Source organism: Notolabrus celidotus, chromosome 5 (genome assembly GCF_009762535.1).
Source record: "Notolabrus celidotus isolate fNotCel1 chromosome 5, fNotCel1.pri, whole genome shotgun sequence".
Lineage (NCBI taxonomy): Eukaryota > Metazoa > Chordata > Actinopteri > Labriformes > Labridae > Notolabrus > Notolabrus celidotus.
In genome coordinates, this window is record NC_048276.1 from 17,925,452 (window position 1) to 17,939,886 (window position 14,435).

General features: G+C 38.7%; 1 protein-coding gene across 1 annotated transcript; it reads left to right on the top strand.

Annotated features, from left to right (window-relative positions):
• The first annotated feature begins 218 nt into the window (after positions 1 to 218).
• On the top strand, positions 219 to 12,652 carry adssl (adenylosuccinate synthase, like). Its single transcript, XM_034683989.1, has 13 exons — positions 219 to 523; positions 1,525 to 1,627; positions 2,383 to 2,451; positions 2,742 to 2,792; positions 3,952 to 4,018; positions 4,188 to 4,295; positions 4,885 to 4,966; positions 5,996 to 6,122; positions 6,210 to 6,364; positions 9,796 to 9,920; positions 10,379 to 10,476; positions 11,488 to 11,637; positions 11,753 to 12,652. Exons 1-13 carry the CDS (start codon positions 284 to 286, stop codon positions 11,803 to 11,805), a joined length of 1,428 nt encoding a protein of 475 aa, XP_034539880.1. The 5' UTR covers positions 219 to 283; the 3' UTR covers positions 11,806 to 12,652.
• Positions 12,653 to 14,435: the final 1,783 nt, after the last annotated feature.

The window sequence follows — 14,435 nt, forward strand, 5'->3', positions numbered from 1 at the left end:
CTCTCAAGGTCATAAAAAAGTGACTTTTAAAAATTCACTCTACATTGTTATGACCATTTGGAGCGAAATGTAGAGAATTATTGCTGTTATTTTCAGTGTGCACACCTTTACAAACGGCGCCCCCACAGTGTAATGACCCTTGTAGTGTGTAATATTGAAGAACTCAGAGAACCCATAAGAAGAAACAGCGCCATCTTGTGATGAAAAAAATGCAATTGCACTTCCCGTGACGCAGAGAAACGCGGTAAAACGATATTCCGGTTTGCAGAAGGAGGACAGCAGCATGGCATCCGACAGCAGCAGCACCATGGCTAACGTGAACGGACGAGAGACCGTCTCCTTGAACGGGGAGCCGGTCGTGAAGCGGCCTCGGGAGAGCGCCTCGCAGGAGTGTCCTCTCCGCGTGCCGAAGGAGCCTCAGAACAAAGTGACCGTTGTTCTCGGGGCTCAGTGGGGCGACGAGGGCAAAGGAAAAGTTGTGGACTTGCTGGCAATGGATGCGGATATTGTCTGCAGGTGTCAGGTACAGAACTCTAGAGTCGATCGAACTGAACACTCAACATTTAATCTTCCTTTTACATAAAGTGTCGATGTTATTAAAACGTCCGGGAAGTGTAACACGACAGTTTAGTTAAAGTCGTATCCGTTAAGCGCTCGTTAAATATTCATGACCTGCTCTGACGTCAACAACCTTGTCTGAGCTCCCGGATGTGGAAGCGCTAACTTAATGCTAGTAAACACAGCTAACCATTTCCTTCTGTTTTTGTATGCTGCTGTGGAAGCACATCGTGCACTGTATCCTCTATGTATCCTCCACATGACCTTTTTGTTTCCTGAGAATTGACAGTTATGTAAGGCTCTCCCCGCCCGTTGTTTGCCGGCTGCCTCTCTGCAGTCAACACGGTGACATTTAACTAGGGGTGCAAACTTTCCATACACGGGAATAAACCAGGAACTCACTAAACTGAAGGTTGGCTCTTAATAGGGAACTTAAATATAGTTTGGGAAAATATACTTTAGCACAATCTTGACAAAAACAACCAGATTCCATGCAAGTACAGTTGAATATCTATGCTATTCCTCAATCACATGCACATTAGTTGTGGGCGTATCGATTCTGTGGTATGATATATCGATTCTCACACACTACTACTCTAATAAAATATTGATACTAATTAATAAAAGTGCATGTGTCACTTATGATTCTTTCAGGGCAACCTATAGTGCTGGGTGATACCACACTTTTATGATTTGTTACGATACCGAATACTTACCTTAAATTCTCATGGAAAGTTTCCAATTTGCAATATTTCCAAAATTCCCCAGCTTAATTTTCCGGAAGCGTTCCACCCCTTTGCAACCCTACTTATAACAGAAATATAATTATGTGGACTCTCAGTGTTATGACAGGAGATTAAGAGAGTGTCTCTTTTCTTCTTGAAACACAGAATGAGGTTGTTTCTCAATGTTCTGTCATCATTAAACTGCTCACAACTAACATTTTAATGTCTTTACTGTTTGCAGGGAGGAAACAATGCAGGTCACACTGTGGTTGTGGATAAAGTGGAGTATGATTTCCACCTGCTGCCCAGCGGAGTGCTCAACAAGAAGGCTCTCTCTTTCATTGGTAACACACCTCCACATTTCTGTTTTCATTCCTGCCAGACTTGAAGTTGGCGGGAAGATAATGCTCCTTGTAAAACAATAAAACATCAGTGAATGACATACATCAGACACCACAGACAGGCTGTGAGGTAGTTGGGAAAATATTAATCCATGTAATGTTGGTACTTAGAAGTGTTTGAAATACATGTTGTTTTCAGAGCATTATGTACAGCATGCTAGAAAAACTAATTAAAGTCATGAACAAAATCCTACCCTTTACATATAAGTTTACAATTTTCTCATCTTAAATTTGGCAAGTTATCTGATTATTCTCAATAAGATTGAAGAGTTTTGGAAAGATTGCAGTAGTTTTAGCCAGGTGTTGCTCAGACACAGCGTATGTCAATATACTTCTTAAAATCAACTCTGTACAGACTGTACATATTTACATAAAGCAGGATAAAAGGTTGAACTAAACCAAAGGGAAATATAAACTGTTTTATAACAGTGATGTTAAATTGCTTTGCTATAGTATTCACAGTTTTTAAAATATTTACTTGATGTATCACTTCCTCCTTCGGAAGCTATTTTGGTTCTATAAAGCATGAAAGATGGAAAGAGGAAACATTGAAGTGACACTTTTTTAAATAAGACAGCTTGAGGTCTAAAAACAACCTGATGGGGAAGAAACAGCAGTCTGCAGCTTATGAGAAATGTGTGATACATGAAGTTGTTTATTTCTCATGAGCATTGATAAAGTGTTGTCTTGCATTATAGGCAATGGGGTGGTGATACATCTGCCAGGTCTGTTTGAGGAGGCTGAGAAGAACCTGCAGAAAGGCAAAGGTAAAGTTTGAGATGAAGTGGTTTTAGCATGTTGTCTTATTTAGGAAGCAGTGACAGTAAAGAGGCCTTTTTTTCATGGTTATGTCCGCTGTTTCACTTCATAGTATCTCAGTTATTGCATATATCAGATTAGAACTTGTACAAAAAAAACCTATAAGGTATGTTGAATTTATAAATGTATAGTATTTGATAGTGTACTTCATCATCAGATGATATTTAAGGGGAAATACTCAGTAGCAGCTGAACTGGTTGTTTTAGTTCAGTCATGCTAATGTGTGTTCTGTTTGCAGGATTACAAGGTTGGGAGGACAGATTAAAGATTTCTGACCGAGCCCACATTGGTGAGTAAACATATCATTAGGGATGTAACGATATATCGCAAGACGGTAAAAAATCGATACAAATAAGGGTGGATTCAAATCGATTTAACAAAATTTGTATCCGGATATTATTTTTAAACAGTAGAAGGCGCTATCTGCATTATACTTCGCTGGTTAAGTTAACATCATTAAGTCTCTTGCGCTGCTCTCTCGTCACTCGCTGAGTGGAGGTGTTTTTAAGTTTAAAGCAAGTTTCAGAATTAGCTGACTGCACACAGCGGAGACGCTCAGCTGGGGTCTGCAGCTGAGTGACAGGTCTCCACGAGCGCTTTGTTTCTCCGCCGCCGGACTGATTCTGACCCGGTTTCACTCCGGCTGACACCTCCCGTGTTTAAAGGCTTTCTCAATAAGAATGAGAAAACTGGAAACTGAGTCCAAAATATGATTCTGTTCTGTTGTCCTGTTGCAGTAAATCCACAGTCTTCACTCTGTGACAATGTGTCCACGGAGATTATGAGCCTTCTCCTCACGTTGATGTTCAGCGTGTTAACATTTTGAACACCTCAGTATGATCTGTTGCTGTTTAATACCGTCAGTAATATACACTGTGTCATGAAGGAAAATTTGATTTAGGGGAAAAAAACGCATTTGGCATTATTTTTGACATGGAAAGCGTCCAAGTTTTTTTAATGATTAAACGATAATTGAACGTTAACATTTCCAAAGAACGGTCATTGAAAATACTTGAAATTTACATCCCTTATTTAAAGAGATTTACCTTATTTGTTTTGATATTTAATACTTTCATTTGGGAATTGTTCACTGTCCATTTCTCTATAATTGGTCTGAAATCCTCCAACAAGGTATTTTTGTATGGTGCTTTTAGTGTGCAGTGGTTTTATTTGAGTTACAACACACCTTAAAAAATAAAAAGGATTACTTTATTCACAAATAAATATAAGAGGAAACGTATATATTGCAACTGTCCATATCTGAGAATTGAAATAAAATAATAGTAATTTAAATTTTGAGTTCAATCCAATTTTCTTGAAAATTGTTAGAGAATCGTGAGTGAATCGTATCGTGGGTTGAGTGTATTGTTACATCCCTACATATCATCATCCAGGTTTTTGTAAAGTAAGTATTCTCTTAATGACCATTTTGTTCTGTGTGTTTCCAGTGTTCAACTTCCACCAGGCTGTAGACGGCATCCAGGAGCAGCAGCGACAGCAACAAGAAGGGAAAAAGTAAATCAAAGAAGTTTACAAAACACTATATAAATGTTTTCTACTGACTGCCTTTAACTGGGTGTTATGTTATAATATATTGTATGATAATGTTCTTAAGTTTCTTTGTTTATTTACTGTAATGAGTTGTACTTTTTGGTGATTCATGGTGTGTTTATTTTCTCTCCAGTTTGGGAACCACCAAGAAGGGTATCGGTCCTGCCTACTCCTCCAAAGCTGCACGGAATGGCCTGCGAGTTTGTGACCTCGTCTCTGACTTCAAAGTTTTTGAAGAGAAGTGAGGTTTTTTATTCTTCACATGTTGTCCTTTTTTAAACTTTCATTCTGTCACACGCTAGTGACCTAATGTGAAATAAAGTTGTCAATGTTTCTCATCAGGTTTGTAGACAATCTGCCCATTTGAGTATTACCAACTTTAAGTACCATTTTGAAAGAAAGTAAAACTAGGTCATAAATCTCTTTATAATCTGTGGGTCAATACAAGTCTTTATCTTTTCATTTGTGGTTTGCTACCAATAACACCCACCTAGCTCTTTCAAATGGTAGATGTACTTTAATTCCATTTTGTTACACCTAAATCTTTCAAAATTCAAGTTCAACTTCAAGAGTACATTTCTACATTCCAACAAGCAGATTTATTTTTTCTGAGTCAAATGCCTTGCTTCATAAATTCCAGTGTCTGTATCTTGGCCTGCCACTAGATGGCGTTGGTTCACACATGAAATCTGCTGGTTCACTGCTTTTCATGGAAGCATTTCAATAACCTTTCTGTCCTGTGTGTCATGCTGTAACACGAAGTAGTGTCGTTGATATTTGTATACAAAGCTGTGCACATAATACATGAACAAACTCTGCTCCCCTCAAAGGTTCCGCATGTTGGCAGAACATTTCCTGACGATGTACCCAAACCTGAATGTCGACATCAACAGTGAGCTGGAGCAGCTGAAGGTGAGGATGAGTTCTCATATGATGTCTGGAAACACTGACACATTCACATGTGACGGTGTTTATGTAACCCCACACACTTTTTACATTAATTGTGTGAACATATGCCTTTGTCATGGGCTACGGATAAACGCAGAAATTACATACACAGGTGCAAATAACAATATGATAGTGACTGAGTTCCATCTATTTGCCTCAGTATTGTATTTTTTATGCTGGCTCACTGTGTAGACTGACTGGTACATTTGGATAAAACTGAGTCATCATTAACCCTCCTGTTATGTTTGTTTCTCTGGAACAGCAATAATGTTCTGGGGTCAATTTGCCCGGGGCATATTCAATTATCCAAAAGTGTCAGAAACCCAAAAAATCCAAATAATTTTTTTTTAATCAAATTTTTATCTCAATTACTAACCATTTAAATCAAGATTTAGTCCATTGGTGTTTTTTAATTCTCACAGATCATGGTTCAATGAGGATAACTCATTTTTCATGAAAATTCATGTTAAAACTTTTTTTAATGTACATTGGAAAGCCCTAAATATAATTACAATAGTTTTACATGACATAGATTTTTGTTTATTTTATACATTTTTATGAAGTGATGTTGATAAATTAACACAACACCTCTTCTGTCACATGCTGCCCAGATTTCTATGTTGCATTTAGCTGGTTTGGAAGGCATATATTGCCTAAAATAGACTTTAAAAAGGGTAAATTTGACCCGCAACATAACAAGAGGGTTAATATGAGAAAGCCATGTGGTTTTTCAGTGATGGTAGTTCCAGATCTCTGCTGTTTGGGACCTACATTTTAAGTTTTGAAAAATGATGAATCTAGACCTTTTTTTCATAGCCTCTCATGCCTTTTAAAAGAGTGACTGAGAGGTGTATTCACTGCAGAACAGTACGCAGGGTTAAATTAAATTAATGTAATTACTTTAGTGTCAGTAAAGCTTTCACTCCCATAATAAGTTGTACGTTTCAAAGAAACATAGAGTGGTAGTCAAGTAATTTGGTTTCTGTTTTTCAGAGCTATGCAGAGCGGCTTCGTCCTCTGGTCACTGATGGGGTGTACTTCATGCACAAAGCTCTAACTGGACCCACTAAGAAAATCCTGGTGGAGGGAGCCAACGCTGCTCTGCTGGATATTGACTTTGGTAAGGATCACTCACTTCCAGCTTTATAATTTAACAAAGATGAGTGAATGTTTTCTTCATCGTGTTAACTGATATTTCTCTTTTCAGGGACGTATCCCTTCGTCACGTCTTCCAACTGCACTGTGGGAGGAGTGTGCACCGGTCTAGGAGTGCCTCCATCACATGTTGGCAGAGTATACGGTGTTGTCAAAGCTTACACCACCCGGGTGGGCGTTGGTGCTTTCCCAACAGAGCAGAATAACGTGAGTAAAGATGCTTAAGAAAAAACAAAAAGGGATCTGTTTTTGTGTTACTGGAAAAGGTTCTGCTAATTACTGATAATTGTGATCAAGCTGAGAAGTTGTCGATGCTTTGATTAGAGGATTGAATTCATCACATCAGCTTCACGGCTGCTTAGCAGCAGCTCTGTGTTACAGAGCCAACATGCTCAAACTAAGATAAAGGAGACGTGTTACTCTCAGTGTTTAGACATTGTTGGGATAAAAGTGGTTCAGATTTTGTTCCAACATTCAAAAGAAGTTGGAAATTTCAGTCCAATCTAAGTGACATCATTTCACTTGATGATGTTATTGAACATTTTACTGGTTTGTTTCATCCAGATTCATACAAATTGAGGTTTCTATTCATTCTAAAAAAAAGTTTGTCAACTGGGAACCAAATAAAACAAAAGTAGTTGGACAAGTAGTTTATTTTGGTCAACATTATCCGATCCAATCCAATCCAATCCATTTTATTTATATAGCACATTTTAAAAACAACAAGGTACCCAAAGTGCTGCACAACAAATACAAACAGTAGAAATAAATAATAGTAACATTTAAAACGCAGTACATTAAAAGACAACCAGAGACCAACATAAACTCTCATGCTGTATTTAAAGCCAGGGAGAAAAAAATAGATTTAAGATGTGATTTAAAAGTATCCAGGGTGGGGGCCAATTATTATAAAATTATAAATGTATGTATACGGAAAGAAAACAACACAATTTTCTCTCAAATAGAAATAACAGATCAAATACATTGAGTAATGAATCGACCAAAAGGGTGGAGGTTGAAGGTTAAGCTCATTGTTCCTAGCAATTTTACTTAACATGTGGTCTTAGGTAATCCTTGAACTACAAAGTTCAAGTTAGGCCCAACAAAACAGAACCAACACATTTTTAAACATTTCATACAAGAAAAATAAACAAAGAAAAAAATTGGGATAACCAATAATATCACTCAGTGTTCAAAGAGCTAATCACCCTGTGTCAGCTGTTTTTTGTCACTGCACTCTCAGTGGAAACTAGTTCACATTTTGGAACACCACTGTGCTGATCAGTGTCAATTCTCCTTCACCTACCAATCAAAACCTAGAAGGGGCGGGACTTCTAATATCAACTTTATCAATAATTAAGCCAACTTTATGCTTCTACATTGATTTGACACCACAGCCTATGCTGTAGGTCCACTTAGCCCTGTTTCAATATATGCCTGAGTTGTACCTCCTCCAAAGTGTAAGTGTGTGTCAAAACAACGTGGACTGCAAGCCCTGCGATTGGTCCGCTGGGCAGCATTGTATCACATGCATTTACAGCATTGCCGTTACGGGTGGGAATCGAAAACCAGATCCGACTTAGAACCGTTCCAATTGATCAATTCCATCGGAATTGTACACCTCAAATGTTATCAATTCTTCTTAACGATTCATTTCCCAGCACGACGTCACGTCACGTTGCGGTACGTTGCGGTACGTTGCATTACGTCACACACTGCGCGACGCAGAACTCCTAGGTGCTAATACTTCAAATATGCTGAAGCATTTGCTGACTCGGCCTCGAAGCTTGGGGTTGGCGTCAGGCCAAAGTGGAGAAGGGTTCCATGTGAACATGTTCATGTCGGGGAGGCAAACCCCCGCTTACCTCTCCTCTTTCGGAGTCTGGGCGCTAGGAATGGGTACCTTTTCACATTTGAACCGATACGGTACCAATACCCGGTACCTGGGAATCGGTACCAGTACTCAACGTTACCAATTTTTGGTACTTTTGCGTGTTTATGTGGTAATAAAAGTTAATTAAAAAAAATCTAAAATTTGTTTAATTTAACATATTTATTTAATTTAACAAGAAATAAACAGAAACAGGATTATATAGGTGATTAGATATATTAGCTGACACGTGCTCGTGGCGTCTAATTGCTCTTTTGGGAGTTTATCAATGAATACACGGGAACGACTGTGGACGGGAAAAAGTCAGTTCTCCGTCTCTTTATAAAAACAGGACACACAACTTACTTGTTGGGCATTCACACACACAGGAACGGTTATAAACAGGGCAGGTAGTCGGAGCGAGAGGATCAGTCTCAAACAGGTCTCAAATTAATCTTCCTGCAATTCTGCCTCGCGGGGAGTGCGCACACCCATCAGCTGCAGGCTCCGTTTGCGCGCTCTTGCGCAGATGCAGAGAGCAGAGACGTCCACCCGGTCAGTCTCTGACTTTATTACAGGGCGAAAGTATGGAAACTCGCCTCCACTTCCACTCCCTCACACTCACAAGGATGCGTTTTGGTACCGAAACATGGTACCGTTTGATTTTACGTGAATCGGTACTCGGTAGTACAGACGGAATTCGGTCGGTACCTGTAAAAGTACCGAATTCGGTACCCATCCCTACTGGGCGCTTTCCCTCAGGCTCGAGGGGCCACGTCTGGACTCACGCGGCCAAAAATGAGGCACCGAGAGCAGGTAAAATACCTCCGCGATGACCCTCGGAGAAAAACCTTTTTTTCTCTCCAAATTCAAAGTATTTACATCAAGGCTCGAGGGGCCACGTCCGGACTCACACAGCCAAGAATGAGGTCAACCTATTGTTCAGTATGTTCAAGTTGAATCTGTTCATTATTCAGTCTTGTGCAGACATCATTTTGGAAAAAATAAAATGGTTCCTTTTGGTGCGGAAGACTGTGTAGAACTACTTTTTTTTCCTTCAAAAAAATACTCAGGAATCGTTAGGAGAATTGATAAGGAATTGGATTGATAAGCAGAATTAACAATGGCATTGACATTGATAAAATCTTATCAATTCCCTCCCCTAGATCTTACTAGCATAGAAAACACACTGCTGCTTATGTGGAGTATCGCAGAGGAGTCAAGATTTGAAAGCAAAGATGTTCACAAGATAGGATAACATCCTGTATTGGGGCTGCTAAAGTTTGTGTGATTCAGATTCTGAGGCCTCAGTGACGTCGTCAGTTATTCAGGTGTTGTATTGAGCTTCAGCCTACAGTTACAGAGGCAGACACAAAGTCATTCTAGGTCTGTGCAGATCTGACAAAGATTGTTTGGAGAAAAGCTTTTGTGGAGAAAGGAGGAATAAAAGTTTGCCAGGCATGTGCACTTTAACAGACACTTAACCTCCAGCTGCTCCGAAGGTGAGAGCAGAGGAGTGTGGTTGTGCTGGGAAGCTTCTATCATGTCTGAGTGTGAGATTGATGATAATAGAAAAGTGCTGGTGCTCAGCTGAATGTTGCTACATTAATAAAGGATTAAAAACAAGGCCAAACAACCAATAGGCATTCGATATGTGAGATAATTCAGAGGATTTTTGATTATAGTTTTATTTTTCATGGCAGCTGTTTTCTGTTTTGTTTTCTGTTTCACAGCTGACAGTGGTCTTTCCTTCTTTGTTGTGTTGTAGGAGACTGGAGATTTGTTACAGTCCAGGGGGAGAGAGTTCGGCGTGACGACGGGCAGGAGGAGGCGCTGCGGTTGGCTCGACCTGATTTTGGTCAGATACGCCCACATGGTCAACGGCTTCTCAGCGTAAGGAATCATCACATGATTTCAGAACATTATCATTCAGTCATCCCTAATTTCAGTGATTACCTGGGCCCCTTTTAATAACCCCAACTACCTCAGAGTTGGGAAACTGTGTGAAAATTGGATGCCAACAACACATTTCAAACACTGAAAAAGTTGTGTAATGCTGGAGGAATCTCTCCCAAATGATGATATTAATCTGCAACAGGTAAATAACATGACATAAAAAGAGAACTCCAGAGCGGCTGAGTCTCTCAGAAGTAAAGATGGGAAGAGACTGTGAGGATATAGTTCAGCAATTTCAGAGTAATTGCAAAGAACTTGGAAGAATTCATCATCTTTAGTATAAATGCCCATGCACTGCATTAAAAACCGACATGGCTCTGCAGTGGAAATCACTCCCACTTTCCCACTCGGACTGTACATTATAGTCATCAACCCTTTTTTTCGTTGTTTTGCAGAATTGCCCTGACAAAGCTCGACATTCTGGACACACTGAAGGAGATCAAAGTGGGCGTGGCCTATAAGGTTGATGGAAAACCTCTGCCAAGTTTCCCTGGTAAGTCATTCACACAGACGCTTCAGAGATGGGCTCTTTGTACTAAAAAGAACCTGAATGATGCACTTAATCAACGAGAAGGGTTATTTCGATCATTCGCAATGGTGGCAGCTGGAGTTCGATTGCTGCAGGAGTTATTTCATGAGCTGTCATTGATTTATTCTCCAAGTAATTCTCCAATTTAATATTGGAATATTCCAAAATACACTTCAGAATTTCAAGGCACTCATCATAACCAGTATATATAATTTTTTTTTAATCCAGAACATGTAACTAAGAAATAGTAGAGGAATGAATCATCAGACTTTTAAGAAGCTGAATCATGTGGATTTTTAAGACATGACATTTTTTATTTATTATGAAAATGGTCCAATCATTTTCTACTTTGATGAAACATAGTTCACATTTGACTTTAATTTCCTGGTCTCCTATTGAAAACCCTCATGTTTGGAACCATCAATCAGTCCTCATAAGCACAAATACTAGGAACATAAAATTACACACAGTATGAGATCTGTGTCTATTCAAAGGGATCTTTCTTTTCAGTGCAGCCTTCTGTAATTTAGCTCCAGTCAAATAGAAAAAGCTTTTATGGACCCTAAGGTCAAATTTCGCGTGGGTCAGCTTTTGCTTGCAGGAAATGCTCTGGCCTTGGAGGAGTTAAAAATCCATTTTCTGCTTATTTAGAGGTGCATTTATCTGCTCCACCTGCACATTAACAGTATTTTCCATACATTGATCAGTTTCCTAAACAGTCATAGTCAGGAGTATGACGCAGTATTAAAACCCCAATGCCTAAAAAGTTTGGATGCTGTGTAAAATGTTCATAGAAACAGATTTTTATGGTTTGGAAATAAACATCACATAAAAAGTAGAAACTGAGAAATGTTAGTCTTTAAAATATATGCCCATTTTTTATGTGATACCAGCTGTCCTTCCAATGGGTAACCATACATTGTCAGCCAAAAGTTAAGACACAAACTCAAATCAGCCTTATTTTCCTCTTTCTAGCAAACATGGACGTTTTGACACGGGTGTCCGTGGATTACGAGACGTTGCCCGGCTGGTGCTGCAGCACAGAGGCTGCCAGGAGCTTCGAGGATCTGCCGTCACAGGCCCAGAGTTACATTCGCTTCATTGAGAATTTCCTGCAGGTGCCAGGTCTGTAAAAAAGCACTTTATTTAAATAAAAGCGGCTGCTGCTGCCAAACAGTTTCTCACTTTGCCAAACCTGTCACTCACCTCTTATATGTTTTTTTTTTTTCTCTCATTTCAGTGAAGTGGGTCGGAGTCGGAAAGTCCAGAGAGAGCATGATCAAACTGTTTTGATCTCACTGCGGACCTATTGTCATCCTGAACCATGGCTCATATTATAATTTCAGGTTTTTGTAGGATTACCAGAGAAATTTAAAATGCAATCTCTATCCTAAAGGAAATACTTCACCAGCAAGGCTACTTGGGAAACATTTAGTTGCTGCTTGTGCTCTACATTCACAGGAAATCTTCTTAGATATAATTTATGCATTCCACATAATGTTTTCTATATTTATTAGGATGTTAATTTTTAAACCTGGTGCAAAGAGATCAATAATTTTGTATTCCATTCCATCATACAGCAGTTTGTTATTTAGCATTTAAGGCTAATTCACCTTAATCTCATTTCATTATTTTAGCGTCTTTTCTTCTTTCTTTTTTTTTTTTATTACATATATTTGAGGAGCCATTGATGAACAGAGTTAGGTCACAATAAAGAAGATAATTATTTTCAGGCTTCAAGAGGAGATAGAAAAAAGGTCAAAAGCCGTCATGATCAGTTTGATTGTGAACTTTTCTATTAGCAGTTTTAAAAAAATATAAAAAACATCTCATGTGTTAAGTTTGTATCGGTATTTTCATGATGTTTTTTGAATAAATAGTGCTTTTTAAAACTTAAACATATAGATACGCAAACACTAAGATATTGAATTGATTAAATGTTCTATTATTCATAATAAAAGAAAAATAAGTATTAATTCTGTCCATTGGCAAAAGACATTGACTAAAGTTTGTGTACATGTACAGAAAAGGCCAAAGGGCAGAGTACATCTCCATGTGTCCTGTGTCCTTTCATTGATCCTGTCAATAAACTGCCTCTTACTCAGCTTGCTGTTACCAATAAAAGGAAACTGTAACTTTACTAGTTTTGCTCATTCTTTTTTTTTAAAAATCTTTTAGTGAACTGTACAGCTTTAGAGGCTGGACAATTCTGTGAAATTCTTGATCTGATTTGTTTATGTAAAATGTAAGAGTAGTAAACATTACTATGTTATAATCAACCTCCATGTGTTGTTCTGGTCTTCCTGATTCTCAGCTACAGTTGTTTCTCATATTAGTATTGTGAAGAAAAGTAGAGGTAGTCAATTAAAATAAGGTAATTAGAATATTAATATCAGTGCTTTCTACACATTATGCATCATGAAATGCTCAAATTTGATGAAGTCCATCCTCAGTAACAGGAGTCCGTCCACTGCTGGACACCCGAATTTCCCCTGTTGGGATGAATAAAGTATCTATCTATCTGTCTGTCTGTCTGTCTGTCTGTCTGTCTGTCTGTCTGTCTGTCTGTCTGTCTGTCTGTCTGTCTATCTATCTATCTGTCTATCTGCCTATCTATCTGTCTGTCTGTCTGTCTATCTATCTAAATTTAACTACAAAGAACTACAGCTAGCTGCTCTCGCCAACACTTATGCATACAAAGGAGGTAAGGTTAGCTACTAGCTGAACATCAGTAACATCAGAGGCTCCTATAAAGAGTTTTTGTTTCTAATGAAAGATTATAATTATTTATGACTAAAAGAAGAGAGAAAAATATCAAGGGGACTGGAACAATTATAATTATGTAGTTATTTTTAATGTGTTCTACTGCTACCACCAGGTAGGTGTTGGGTAAGTGAATAATGGCACTCTGTAGAACCAGTCTTTGTTTAAATTTTCAATATCTTATATTCACAATAGGTGTTATTGACAATTCTTCCACCTCAAAAACATTGCCCGTCTCTGCCCCTCCCTTTCATTCACTGCCGCTGAAAACTCTCATCCACGCCTTCATCGCCTTAAGACTAGATCAATGCAATAGCTTCATCTACGGTTCACACAACACCCTCCTCAACAAATTACAATACATTCAAAACTCAGCTACACGCCTCCTCACTCACTCCTGCTCCAGAGACCACATCACCCCGAACCTCCATTGGCTCCCCATCACCTCCAGAATACAGTACAAGATCCTCCTCATCACCTACAAAGCCCTCCATAACCTAGCTCCCTAGCTACCTTCTGCAGCCATACCATCACTCCCACAACCTCCGTTCCACCAATGCAAACCTCCTCATCCCTCTCACCAAACCCAAGCACCAAACCCGGGGGGACAGGGCCTTCTCTGTCGCTGCCCCAACTCTCTGGAACTCTCTCCCCCACCTCAGATTCTCTCCCTCACTCACCAAATTCAAATCCGGACTCAAAACCCACCTATTTACAAAGGCTTTTTACCTATAATTGATTGATTTTTGTTTTGTTTTGTTTTGTTTTGTTTTGTTTTATTTTGTTTTGTTTTGCTGCCTTGCTTTCTTTTGCTTTTTTGCACTGTTTTCCTTTGCTTTTCTATTGTATAATTTATTTTCTTGTTAAGTATCTTTAGATAAACTTTTAAAGCGCTTTTATAAATAAAATGTATTATTATTATTATTATTATTATTATTATTATTATTATTATTACTATTATTATCATTATTATTAAAAAGACAGCAGGATTAGATTTTTCACAGAAAACTACTTCCACATGTGGATGACAAATCAACAGAGAGAGAAGAGGTAATGTTTTGTCCACAGGGGGCGCCAACATCGACAAACAAAGTTTCTCACAGGAGCTTTGAGCACCTGGGCAGCAAGAGATGTTCCTTGATGGGTTGATGGTGAACAAA